We start from the raw sequence: 13075 nt of genomic DNA on the forward strand, positions 1-13075 counted from the left end.
GTATGGTTTAAGGAGATGTGTACATGTGCCAAGTTGACAAGGGGTGGACTGTGATGGTTAAGATTGTGTGTCAACTTGGCTGGGCCATGATCCTCAGTGTTTAAATGTGATCACTCCCATGATTGAATATACTGTGAGTAGCCCATCAGATGAAAGGGAGTTCCCTTGGGGGTGTGGCCTGCATCTGAACATAAGCAGACGTTCTGGCTTTTTGCTCACTCTGGATCCTGCGGCTGCCTCCTGTCATCTCATCTCCGGTTCTTGGGACTTGAGCTGTCAGCTTATCTGCTGAACTTGGGATTCGTTGATTTTCACAGCCCATGAGCGGGAGCCCTGCTCTCTGACCTGCCAATCTTGGGCTCGCCAGCTTCTCCAGCTACGTGACTTGGGAGAGGCCTCTACCCTGATCCACGGACTTGGGATGTTCTAGCCTCTACAATCGTATGAGCTGTTTCCTTGATATAAATCTCTCTATATATATTTGTACGCTTTACTGGTTTTGCTTCTCTAGAGAACCCAGCCTAAGACAACATCCAATGTTACTGTTTTAAAAAAAGCCATATATGATTTTTTTTTTTGTTTGGATTGTATTATTCCAAAAGAACTAAGTTAGGATATTTGTGTTTGATCAAAATGGTAATTATAACAGTCAGTATATGAATTAATGGACTAACAATGAGAAAGAGAGAGGTGTATCTGTTACGTAAGTATATCGGCCACTCTGGATACTGAAGAGAGTAGTAACCTAAGAATCAAACATAGAATATTGTGTTAGACATTGTTTCTTATAATGCAGTGATATAATTCACATAGCTCTTAATGAAACAATTTAAGATTTATATACATACGTTTGACTTTGTCTCGCTCTTGGTTAGCTGTAAAGTCAGGGAAAAGGAAAAAAAAATTAAAAGAGTGGATAATGGTGAAGCTTTTGTTTTATTAAAAAAACCTGTTTCTATAATCATTAACACCTATTTTGGCTTTATTGCAGTGATTTTCAGAGGTTAATTGTTAATGTATTATTTTCATGATTTTTTTGTACTACCTGTACTAAATTTTTTTTTTTTATCAAATTGCTTTTTATATAATGGAAACCATATAAACCGGTTGCTGTCATTTCCAACTCATGGTGACCCTTGTGTGTCAGAACTGAGCTACATAGGGTTTTCAATGGCTGATTTTTCAGAAGTAGATTGCCAGGCCTTTCTTCCGAGGCTCAAACATCCAACCTTTTGATTAGCATCCGAGCATGTAAACCTTTTGCACCACCTAGGGACTCCAAAGGAAACACTATTACTGCTACTTATGGAAAATCATTTTACATAACTACAAGACAAAAAAAAAAAACTAACTTGCCGTCGAGTCGATTCTGACTCATGTGACCCTATAGGACAGAGTAGAACTGGTTTACAAGGAGCACTGGTGGATTCGAACTGCCAACCTTTTGGTTAGCACCTGAACTCTTAACCACTACGCCACTAGGGTGGCTGCTAACCAAAAAGTCAGCAGTTCAAATCCACCAGCCTCTCCTTGGAAACCCTATGGGGAAGTTCTACTCTGCCCTATAGGGTCACTATGAGTTGGAATTGACTCGATGGCAGTGTGGTTTTTTTTTTTAATTCATAATTATTCCTTTCTTTATTTGAGCTTTATTCAGATTTTGACATTCAGAGCACTGGGAAGAAATAAACTCCACATCTTCTTGATGTTTTCTTTTATTAAATGGTCTGCCAGCCCTGTTCCACATCAGTTCTGTGTCAGCTGTTGGATGCTTTTGGTGGATCCCATCAAAGAGCTGGTCCTCTGCGCACTCTTTGTCTACACTGAATTACCATGAAGCTACTGCTCAAACTTTTCTTGGCCAAAAAAAAAAAAAGAGTTGCTGTCAAATTGATTCTGATTTTTGGTGACCCATGTGTTTCAAAGTAGAACTGTACTCCTTAGAGTTTTCAAGGGCTGTGATCTTTCAGTAGATCACCAGGTCTTTCTTCTAAGGCTCCTCTGGGTGGATTCAAATTGCAGACCTTTCAGTTAGTAGCCGAGCACTTAACCATTTGTTCTGATGTCCTAGTTATATTTTTTCTTGTATGTATATCTTAAAAATGGTAGATACTCAACTACTAAAACAAATGTACCTCCATGTACTACCTAAACTCACTTTTATGTGTCATTGGTATGCCCGGCACATTTTAAGAAACAGCCTTGATTTGGCTTTCATGGGTATTTATTGAACTAACAACAGTATCTAGAAAACCACGAAGGAATTTTTTCCCCCAATCATTGCTGTAATTTGCCCGAGTTGGAGTCTGTTAGAAAACAGCTTTTATCCTCTAATCCTTATCCTGTCAGAGTTCATGATAAAAGGTAAGAGAAGCTCTTCTGAAGTCTTTTAAATTGCAATTTCTATCATTTATTCAGTATTAGTGCAAAAAAACCAGAAAGCTTTAAAATAAGCCTACATTTATGTAAAACAGAAACTACATAAATCTAGCTTTGTGACTAAGAAATTAGTGACAGGATCAACCTGGAGGATGTTGAGAAGCCATCTAAAGTAAATGAGTGATGGGTTTCAGAAAATCTTTGTAAATACCATGCAAGTTAGCTTGTGTTTTCCCTTCATCTCTCTTAAGAGTCCAGAGGTTTTTTTATAATTGGACTATAGCTTTAATCTTCTGGATGTTATCAGAAAAGATTAGAGACCACCTCAAGGCAGATATCCAAAGATCAAAAGTTAAAGCTCCAGCAGTTTCCTTCTTGTTACTGTCATTGTGGTGGTGGTGTGGTGGTGGCACTAATTACCTAGGTTTTTAAAGGGAATGTCAGATTTTTCCAGGAAACAGGCACTCACATAGTACGTGCTTATTTGCTAGCCACTGAAGCACTGAACTAGATACTCTGGATACATAGGTGAATAAGCTAAGCATAATTCCTGCCCATTTGGAATTTAGATCCATTGGGGGAAGACAGACAACAGTGGCAACAATTAAATTACCCCCTAAATTATTTAAAATACTCATCTCAGTTTTCATCACTGGTTGTAAAGGAGTGTCATGAGGATTGCTCATGGGCATAAAAACATGTCACCTAAAAGTTTGGGAATAAAGAACACACCAAGAGTAAACTCCATGTTTGGGATTACAGGGAGCATGGATTTGGTATAATAGCTAATATTTATTGAGCACTACTATATGCCAGGCCCTCATTCTAAGCATGAATATTTCATGTTTTTTTTTTTAATTGAATTGTTTCACCAAACCTGACAGTGAAGAGGTACTATCATCCACATTTAACTGTTGAGGAAACAGGTCCAGAAAGTTACTGTGGGTAACAACAGTTAATGGTAGAACTGGATACTGAAGTTAGGTATCTTAGTTCTAAAATCTATGCTTTCAACCCCTGTGTTATACTGCCAAACTTGGGGGTGGGGGTCAGGGAACAATATGCTTTGTACTGCTGTAGCCACATGAAAGGAAAAACTAATATATTGAGTGCGTAAGAAAATATTGGTTGCATTGTGGCTACATGCCAGTGATTTAACAAGATTGACAGTAAAATAAAGAATGGTTGAACTGGGAGAAAAATGACTGGCTCAGAAAGCCAGGCTAAAAAGTGCTGCTATGCCTGGAGTGAAAATGAGAATTCAGTGTTTGAAATAGGGAGGAAAGGAACCAGGCAATTTGATAGAATTTTACAGTTTTAGAGCGGGAATGGACCTTAGATAACATCTAAGCTGTGGAACACCTTCTCCAAACAAAATTTCAGGCAGTGAAACATGGTCCGCAGTATCCTCCCTCTACTCTTATCTGGGCACCCCACCCCAGCCCTGCAGGCTTCAATTACATCGGTAGTTTTTTTCTTTTTTAGCCTACCACAGAGTTTGTCCAAACACATGTCATTCTTGTGGCAGGCACTGCAAGTGGCTCCTTTCTTATATGGCCAAGTTGGGTAATTTCCTCTGTAAAGTAGAAAGTTGTCCATTAGGAGAGTTTTTTTTTTTTTCCCCCAGTTCCAATTTACTATGAATCCTTGACTAATCCAGAACAATAGTAGGATGGAAGTTGAAAGATTCAGAGGATGGGTAAGAAGAGAGGGAAACAGAAAAGAAGGCTGCTAACATTTGCAGAGGAGTTCGTTCTATGTGTTAATAATATTTGCAGAGTTCGTTCTATGTGCTAAGGTCTTAATCTACATCATTTTATTTAATGCTTATGACAACCCTGGGAGGAAGTTATTTTTATTTCTGTTCAAAGATAAGGAAACTAAGGCTCTAAGAGATTAAGTAATCCGTGATGTAGTGATGTGTACTTCTCTACTAAGTATTAAATAAGATCTAGTAGGGGGTCTGATAATTGCAGTAATTTGAAAGTAGTGATGAACATAAACTCTTGAGATACCTGCAGAAACTGGAATGTGATGTGAAAATATATTTACAGAGACACAGGTAAGAAGTACTGCTAATACAAAGTCACAGGTATTGTGAATACAACTGTGGAGTGTTGACTTCATTCATAATGGAAGGAAGTGTTATTTTCAGTGGAGATTAGTGAAAATAAAAATGGAACATTAGTTCATGGACTCTTCTTCCCCCAACACTATTAACTTCAAAGTTAAGAACTCCCCCTGTAGGGGTGTTACTTTATATCATTAATTCCTCATTTCTAACCCCAAATATATTTTCTAATCTTGTTTGGCTCCTAATTAATTTCAAAATTAAATTTACCTTTATGCTCACCCTACACCATGGAAAATAGTCAAAAGAATATAGTGGACATTCTGACAGCAATTTCAGGAGATGAGTTCCAAAACAACATTAATCATTAGAGTATCTTTTATTGTTAAGATGCACAACACTCATTAAGTGGTTTAAATTCTAGAATGCTTGTTTAAAAAATTATGCTACTTCGTTCTCTGTTTAATTGTGTGTCCCAAATTCTAAGTGAGAAGAAAAAAATTAAAATTGCTAATTTAAAAACCAAGTCAGTTGTGAGTGCTAAAAGAATGGCGGAATTCATCTCAGGAAAAACATGTTACTAAAGAGGCCTAGATTTGTCTGTATGGGAGTGATTAAGGCAAAACCCACTAAAACCAAACCCAGTGCCACTGGGTCGACTCTGACTTGCAGCAACCCTACAGTTCAGAGTAGAACTGCCCCATAGGGTTTCCAAGGAGTGCCTGGTGGATTCCAAGTGCCGACCTTTTGGTTAGCAGCTGTAGCTCTTAACCACTACGCCCCCAGGGTTTCCAATTAAGGCAAAGGGACCTAAAATACTCTGTTCGACAAAGAAGCAGGAAGTTCTAGTGTTTGCCCTAGTGGCCTGAGATAGAGGTTTTGGGGCCTTGGGCCCTGGGAAGAGAGAAGACAGATCTTTAAAGAAAGCGATGTGAAAAGAATCAGGGTCCCAAGGCGGTGATGGCCAAAGCACATCGGGTACTGTATTGTCAGACAGTCCAGGTTGCTATTTCCTGCCCTGTGCTGTAATCTTCTCCTCACCATACACACCGTAGCATTGCTAAGTGCTGCCCAAGGGAATGAAGAAGAGAGTTATGTCAGAGGTTTTGGATAATGCAGATCAGAGAGGCCTGGAGCAGCCAGGAGGAGAGGTGTCAAAACAGCCACAGGCAATGGAAACTTCCACTGAGTGTAAGACTCCAGAGCTTGAGTGACAGGTGACTGGAGAATTAAGCACCCCATACCCCTGGATTCTCAGAAATATAGAGGAGGGCACATATAATTCACAAAAAAAGAAATGTAAATAGACAATCAGGTGAAAAAAAAGTTTATATTCAGTAGAAATCAAAGAGTTGTAAAAGAAAACAGATGAACTACCATTTGCTATCCAATTTAAAAATTATAATACCCAGTGCTGATGAGAAATTATAAGTTGATATAATCATCCTGTAAGGTTATTTGGCAACACATATTTAAAGGAAAAAAAAAAAACCCTTAAATATGATCATCCTCGTTACCCAGAAGTATTACTTTTAGGAATTGTAAGGAAATAGAAGTGACCAAAGGCGTATATGCAAAGTTGTTCATCATATGTTTAAAGAAAATACAGGAACAATCTAAATTCTTCAATAGATGGACTTTGGTATTACCATAAGAGCACAGACGCTGGAGCCTGACAGTCCAGGTCAAAGCCCAGCTGTGACAATTACTAACAGGGAGACCTTGGGCAGTTCACTTTCCCCTTCTGTGCCTCAGTTTTCTCATCTGCAAAACAAGGGTGATAGTAGTACCTACCTCATGGACTTTTAATGGAGATTGTTGTTGTTGATTGCCATTGCATGATCTCCAACTCATGGCAACCCCATGTACCACAGAACAAAACATTGCCTGGTCCTGTGCCATTTTCACAATCAGTGGTATGCTCAAATCTGTTGTGGGCACTGTATATTTTGAGTGCCTTTAACCTTGGATGCTCATCTTCCTGGACTATATCAGACAATATTCTGTCGTGATCCATAGGGTTTTCACTGGTTAATTTCAGAAGTAGATCACCAGGCCTTTCTTCCTAGTCTTAGCCTGGAAATTGCTGAAACTTGTCTACTGGTAGCATAGCTTCTAGCATCATAGCAACACACAAGCCACCACAGTACAACAAACTGGCAGACACAGTAGTAATGAAGATCAAATAAGCTAATACATGTGAAGCATCAAGGACAGTACTTGGTACATAGTAAACATTATATAAGCATTATCTATCATTGTTACTATTATTATTGAAATCCTTTAAAAATCTAATGACAGAAAATGTTCATGGTATAATTTTAAGTAAAAATTAGAATGTATTTACATACAGTATGATCTCAGTTCTCTAAACGTGTATGATGTATATGCATGAATACATAAGTTTAAAGGAAGTGAGGAGTCACATGTCACCCCCATTTTCCAAAGGAAAAAAACCATTTCAGAAACATAGAACTGTTCAAAAGTAAATGAAATAAGTCATATAAATTGAGGAATTCAATTCATAGTTTTTGTTTTATTTTGAAAATCATGTAAAAATTTGCAAGATTTTAACAAACCAATAAATAAAAAGTAACATCAGTCTTCCCATCTTGTGGCACTGTTACTACATCCAGTTAATCTATGTCTCTGACAAATATTTTAGTCTACTACTCTTAAAAATGTGTGTGTACGTGTGTGTATACCTAGGTAGTGTATATAAAGTACACAGACATACACACACACACACACACAACAAATGTACCAGAATGTTAATAGAGTCAATATCTCTAGGCAGAGAATAAAGGAGGATATTAATTTTCTTCTTTACATTTTCTTTTATTATCCAGATTGTCTACAATTAAGATAAATAATTTTATAAGGAATTTTTTTTTTTTAGAAAAGACTTACGCTGGTCCATAGTTGCATATAAAATGTGCTCCAGCAGAAAGAGTTTCAAAGCCAGAAACTTTAGGACAAAATTGTACTGCACAGCCAACTTTATAACTATTTGCCCAAACAACCTGAAAGAAAGTAAAGATTTTTAACAGAGATAATAAAATATATATTTGAGTATGATTAAGCCTACATAACCATGGTGAGGTACATTAAATAAACAATAAGAGAATTTTGATAGTGCAGTGAAGAAATAGAACAGGGTAATGCGATTGAAAGTGACTGATGAGGAAGGGGGGCTGCTTTAACGTGGGTGTTCAGTGAAGACATCTCTAAGGAGGAGGTATTTGAGCTCAGATGGGAGCCATGAGGAGGCATCAGTGATGGAGGAAGAGCATCCATGCAGAGGGAATACCACGGGCATAGGCCCTGAGATGGAATTTTCTTGGCATGTTAGAGTGACAGAAGGTAGTAGAGCTGGGATCTGATGAGTTGGCGAGAGTTGCAGGTGATAAAGTCAGAGGCAGAGGACAGATCATGGAGAAACTTGTAGGTGAGTGATGTGATAAGTTCTTTCTTCGCGTTTCACTTTAGCTATTAAGAGAGAAGGAGGTCCCTGGGTATGGAAAACAGTTTGCACTCGATTACTAACCTAAAGATTGGCAGTTTGAACCCACCCGGTGGCACCACAGAAGAAAAGCCTGGTGATCTGCTTTCATAAAGATTGTAGCCAAGATAACCCTATGAAGCAATTCTACTCTGTAACACATGGGGTCACCATGAGTTGGAATCGACTCAACAGCAATGGTTTCTTTTCTTCTTATTTTTATTAAGAGATAAATGGACTGAGACACAAGGGAAGAAAGAGGTAAGCAATTTTGGAGGCTGTTTCAATAGTACAAGAAAGAGAGATGGTGACTAGGGTGATGGCAGTGGAGTTCTTGAGAATTGATCGGGTTCATGATATAGTTTAGAGATAAAGCTGAAAGGATTTGCTTTTGTTTTGGGTGTGGGGTGAGATACAAAGTGTAACTCAGATTTAGGGCCTGAGCAATATCTACTGAGATGGGGAAAACCAGGGAAGGAGGGTGGGTGGGAGCATACGTAAGGGGTTCTGTTAGGACATGTTAATTCTGAAATGTCTATTAGTCATTTACCACCACCTATCTATCAGTTTGTCATACTTCGGTGGCTTGTGTGTTGTTTTGATGCTAGAAGCTATGTCACTGATATTTCAGCTACCAGCAAGGTTACTCATGATGGACAAGTTTCAGCTGAGCTGACAGACTAAGACAGACTAGGAAGAAAGGCCTGGGAATCTACTTCCAAAACTTAGCCAATGAAAACTCAACTTGTTTTGTTGGACATGTCATCAGGAGGGCTCAATTGCTGGAGAAGGACATCATGTTTGGTGAAGTAAAGGGCCAGTGAAGGCAAGGGAGGCCTTCAGTGAGATGGATTGGCCCAATAGTCGCAACAGTGGACCCAAACATACCAGCAATTGTGAAAATGATAGAAGACAGGGCAAGGCTTCATTCTGCTGTATATAAGATCGCTATGAGTCACAGTTGACTTGACCACAGGTATCTATTTATCTATCTATTAGACATCCAAGTGAAGATTGACGTGGCATGGGAATCTTTTCTGAGGAAGTGAGGTTGAGCTGGAGCTGGAGTGAGCTGGTCTGAGAGCCACGAGAAGTCTTCTGGAAGAGGGCAACACCTTGTGTGAACCCAAGGTGGGAAAGATGACAACTCACTCACAGAGCTGAAATGAGACCAGTGCAGCTGCAGAAAAATATCAGGTTTACTTTTTTAAATTAGTAAGTCATGGCTTGGGGTTGGGGTGCTGAGGATGGAAGCCAAGCTCCTCCAAGGTTAAAGGTGGGGTGGGAGGTGGTGGCGGGGTTGCCAGGGATGGGGTAGGCAAGCATCAGGGAAGACTGCTGCTCTTTGCAGACTTCCCTGCTCCGTGGTTTGTCAGTGGGTGGATTTGAGAAGGCAGCTACTGGCTCCCACGGCTCGGAGGAGGCGCACTGCTCTCCTTTAGCAGGGGACGACCTTCCTCCAGACTGGTGCTATAAACCAGCTGTTCCCCTAGGACGTTTCCCTGCACGTCTCACTCCCAGGCCTCCCCTACAGGGAACTCTAGTCTGGGCAGGTCAGGGAAGTGGCTTAGGGCTTTATCTTGCTGAGAGAGCCTTTAAAACACCAGTTGCTGTCAGTCAACTCCGACTCATGGTGACCCAAACGCATGATGACCCCGACTCATGGCGACCCTATGTGTGTCAGAGTAGAACTGTGCTTCATAGGATTTTCAGTGGCTGATCTTTCAGAAGTAGATGGCCAGGCTTTTCTTCCAAGGCACCTCTGGGTGGACTTGAACCACCAGCCTTTCAGTCAGCAGAGAGTACCTCAACTCTTTCCACCACCCAGGGACTCTGAGAATTTACATGTGCCGGGTAAAGTGTTATGCACTTTACATACAATATCATGTTTAACCCTCACACAACTCAATAAATCGGTGTTTTTGTCCCTATTTTATAGATGAGAGATTGGAACCTAATTCTGCCTGACCACAAAGTAGGACACTGGGAGGACACTGCATGCCCTGAGCAAGATGCCTTCAGAGTGTTTTCCCTTTTAGCAAGCCCTCCAGAGCCAAGAACTCTAAACATTTCCAACAAAAGCATTGCATCTGGGGAACCCAGAGGGGACATCTTTCTCCCTTCTCACTGACAACCCCAGTTCTCCATCCCCTTGCAATTCTCAGTGTGAGTCCGTCCATCTGGCTCATTATCTGGACTGTGGTAACACTGCAACATAGATAAAGTTAGCTCGAGAAATCGTGACACTTGTCACACTTCCATTGAATCTGTGGGAGTGCAAAAAAAAAAAATTTCAAGCAGAAAACAGAAAACAAATGAAAATCAATATTGCCATCTAGTGGGGAGGTCTAGCACTACCAAACCCAAGTCATCTGCTACACCAGCCCAGATATTCCCAAAATTTACAAAGCTGAACTGTCAGCAACAAAATATCTAATTTGTTTAATCTGTGATATTCATATGCAAATATTTTTCCTCAATGCAAGTTTGTCTCCAGTGAAGACAGAGCTAAAGCATTGATTTAATCCATCCAGAAATACCATACCTTTTATGAGGAGATAGTGGATCTGAGTCCACTGTCTTTACTCTGTACAACCATACATAATGGGCTAAAATCTGCAAATAGCTTGCTTTTCAGTAAGAGATGGGGGTAAGTAGGATGTTACAATACCCACTTGAGGTAACTTTCTGGAATGTATTTAAAATGACAACTAACCTGTTGCCATCTAGTCGATTCCAAATCACAGCGACCCTATAGGACAGAGTAGAACTGCCCCATAGGGTTTCCAAGGAGCGGCTGGCGGGTAGATTCAAACTGTCAGGCTTTTGGTTAGCAGCCATAGCTCTTATGCCACTGTGCCACCAGGGCTTCAGAATGGCAACTGAGTAGTCTTAAATCCTCCAAGATTTCTTGCAAGTAAGAAAACAGAGAGTCAAGCTATCAGAGCTTTCTTCCAGTGTAAGTGCTGGAAAACCAGCTTATCAAAGGGAACCAATCTTTGTTCAATGCCTATAAATACTAGTACTCTTATGGACAGTTTACATCCATTATACTATTTAATTCTTACAATATCCCTGATACCTGCATGCCAGCTCTTACCAGCTAAATGACATTGGGAAAATAACTTCTTTTTCTCTCTCAGCCTGTTTGTTCCTCTATGGATAATAGCACCTCTCTAAACACCAAAAAAACAAAAAACAAAAAATAAAAACCCAAACCCATTGCCATCAAGTCGATTCTGACTCATAGCGACCCTATAGGACAGAGTAGAACTGCCCCATAGGGTTTCAAAGGAGCGGCTGGTGGATTTGAACTACCAACCTTTTTGGCTAGCCACAGAGCTCGTAACCACTCTGTCACCAGGGCTCCCTCTAAACACCACACTCACTTAAAAAGTGGTTGCTGCTGCTGCTGCTGCATCTCCCTATACCCATCCTTCCATCGTCTGAAGTGGGCAAAGAAGGCAGTGATCTCTTAAATAGAACAGGTCAGAATCTCGCAGCTGGAGCTCTGACATCTGTATGCAAAGCACTGGTTTTTAGAAAATGGATTTTCTCATGCCCAAATATTAGTTCTCCTTTTTTCCCCTGGATATAAGAGGAAAATCTACATGTAAGCTCAGTGAATTTGGGACAACCATCTCTGATATCTCAAGATTTTTCCTTTTGTTTTGACTCCCTGGAAAGATGGACTTGGAATGTCTTAACTTGTATACATGAGCATTAGGAGTCTGTCGTCAATTTAATAGTCTTCTCTATATTTGGCATCCTGAGCTACTTGCCATTCCTCTGAAGTACCAGGCTCATTTGTACACATTGCACACACTGCACGCCTTGTGTAAGTTGTTAACTTCACCTGGAATTCTCTTCCTTTTCTTTTCATTTGACAAACTCTCATTCAGTTTTCAAGAACCAACTCCTGTGTCTGCTGCCGTGTGAAGACTTGCACATTGATTGGTCCCAATTGGTTGTTGTATTGTGCTCATGTGGCACTCTGTCTGTTTCTCTGAGGTGCATTTGCCATGCACTTTTACACATCTGTCTCTCCCAAAAGAAGGTCAACTCCTAACGGCCAACGACCATCCCTGGCTGGATGCCTCCTTCTTTGCCTCACTCCCCATTTCCCTCATCTCTCTTCCCTGGGATTATGCTCCTCAATAAAGTGTTAGCACATAAGTTGTTGTCTCAGACTGTTTTCCTTTTTTTTATTGTTGTACTTTAAGTGAAAGTTTACAATTCAAGTTAGTCTCTTATACAAAAATCTATACATACATTGTTATGTGACCCTAATTGCTCTCCCTATACTGTGACAGCACACTCCTCTTTCCACGCCGGATTTGCCGTGTCCATTCATCCAGCTCTTGACCCTCTCTGCCTTCTCATCTCACCTCTGGACAGGAGCTGCCCATTAAATCTCATGTATCTACTTGACCTAAGAAGCATACTCTTCACAAGTATCATTTTATGTCCTATAGTCCAGTCTAATCTTTGTCTGAAGGGTTGGCCTTGGAAATTGTTTTAGTTCTGGGTTGGCAGAGAGTCCAGGGGCCATGCCTTCTGGGGTTCCTCCAGTCTCAGTCAGACCATTAAGTCTGGTCTTCTTACTAGAATTGGAGTTCTGCACCTCACTTTTCTCCTGCTCCGTCGGGGACTCCCTGTTGTATTCCCTGTCAGGGCGGTCATAGTGGTAGCCGGGCACCATTTAGGTCTTCTGGTCTCACGCTGATACTGTCTCTGGTTTATGTGGCCCTTTCTGTCTCTTGGGTTAATACTTTCCTTGTGACTTCGGTGTTCTTCATTCTCCTTTACTCCAGGTGGGTTGGGACCAATTGATGCACCTTAGATGGCTGCTCGTTAGCTTTTAAGACCCCAGATGCCACTCAGCAAAGTAGGATGCAGAACATATTCTTAATAAAATTTCTTATGCCAGTTGACAGAGATGTCCCCTGAAACCATGGTCCTGAGACCCCTGTTCCTGCTACTCTGTCCCTCACAGTGTTTGGCTGTATTCAGGAAACTTCTTAGCTTTGGTTTAGTCCAATTGTGCTGACTTCCCCTGTAGTATGTGCTGTCCTTCCCTTCACCTAAGATAATTCTTGTCTACTATCTAGTTAGTGAATAAC

General features: G+C 40.6%; 1 protein-coding gene across 3 annotated transcripts in view; it reads right to left on the reverse strand.

Annotated features, from left to right (window-relative positions):
- Positions 1-567: 567 nt before the first annotated feature.
- The window catches only part of GLIPR1 (GLI pathogenesis related 1), a 24051-nt gene continuing 11543 nt past the window's right edge, over positions 568-13075 (reverse strand). The window contains exons 3-6 of one of the 3 annotated variants that reach the window (XM_004384629.2): positions 7361-7473; positions 3870-3955; positions 849-875; positions 568-745 (exon numbers count right to left, since the gene is read on the reverse strand). In XM_004384629.2, coding sequence (XP_004384686.1) covers positions 591-745; positions 849-875; positions 3870-3955; positions 7361-7473 — 381 coding nt within the window. In that variant the 3' untranslated portion in view covers positions 568-590. Of the gene's footprint in view, positions 746-848; positions 876-1995; positions 3085-3869; positions 3956-7360; positions 7474-13075 lie in introns of those variants that run through there. The other 2 variants (XM_023738903.1, XM_023738904.1) reach the window with 2 other exon arrangements.

This window comes from Trichechus manatus, unplaced genomic scaffold (genome assembly GCF_000243295.1).
Source record: "Trichechus manatus latirostris isolate Lorelei unplaced genomic scaffold, TriManLat1.0 scaffold00125, whole genome shotgun sequence".
Taxonomy (NCBI): domain Eukaryota; kingdom Metazoa; phylum Chordata; class Mammalia; order Sirenia; family Trichechidae; genus Trichechus; species Trichechus manatus.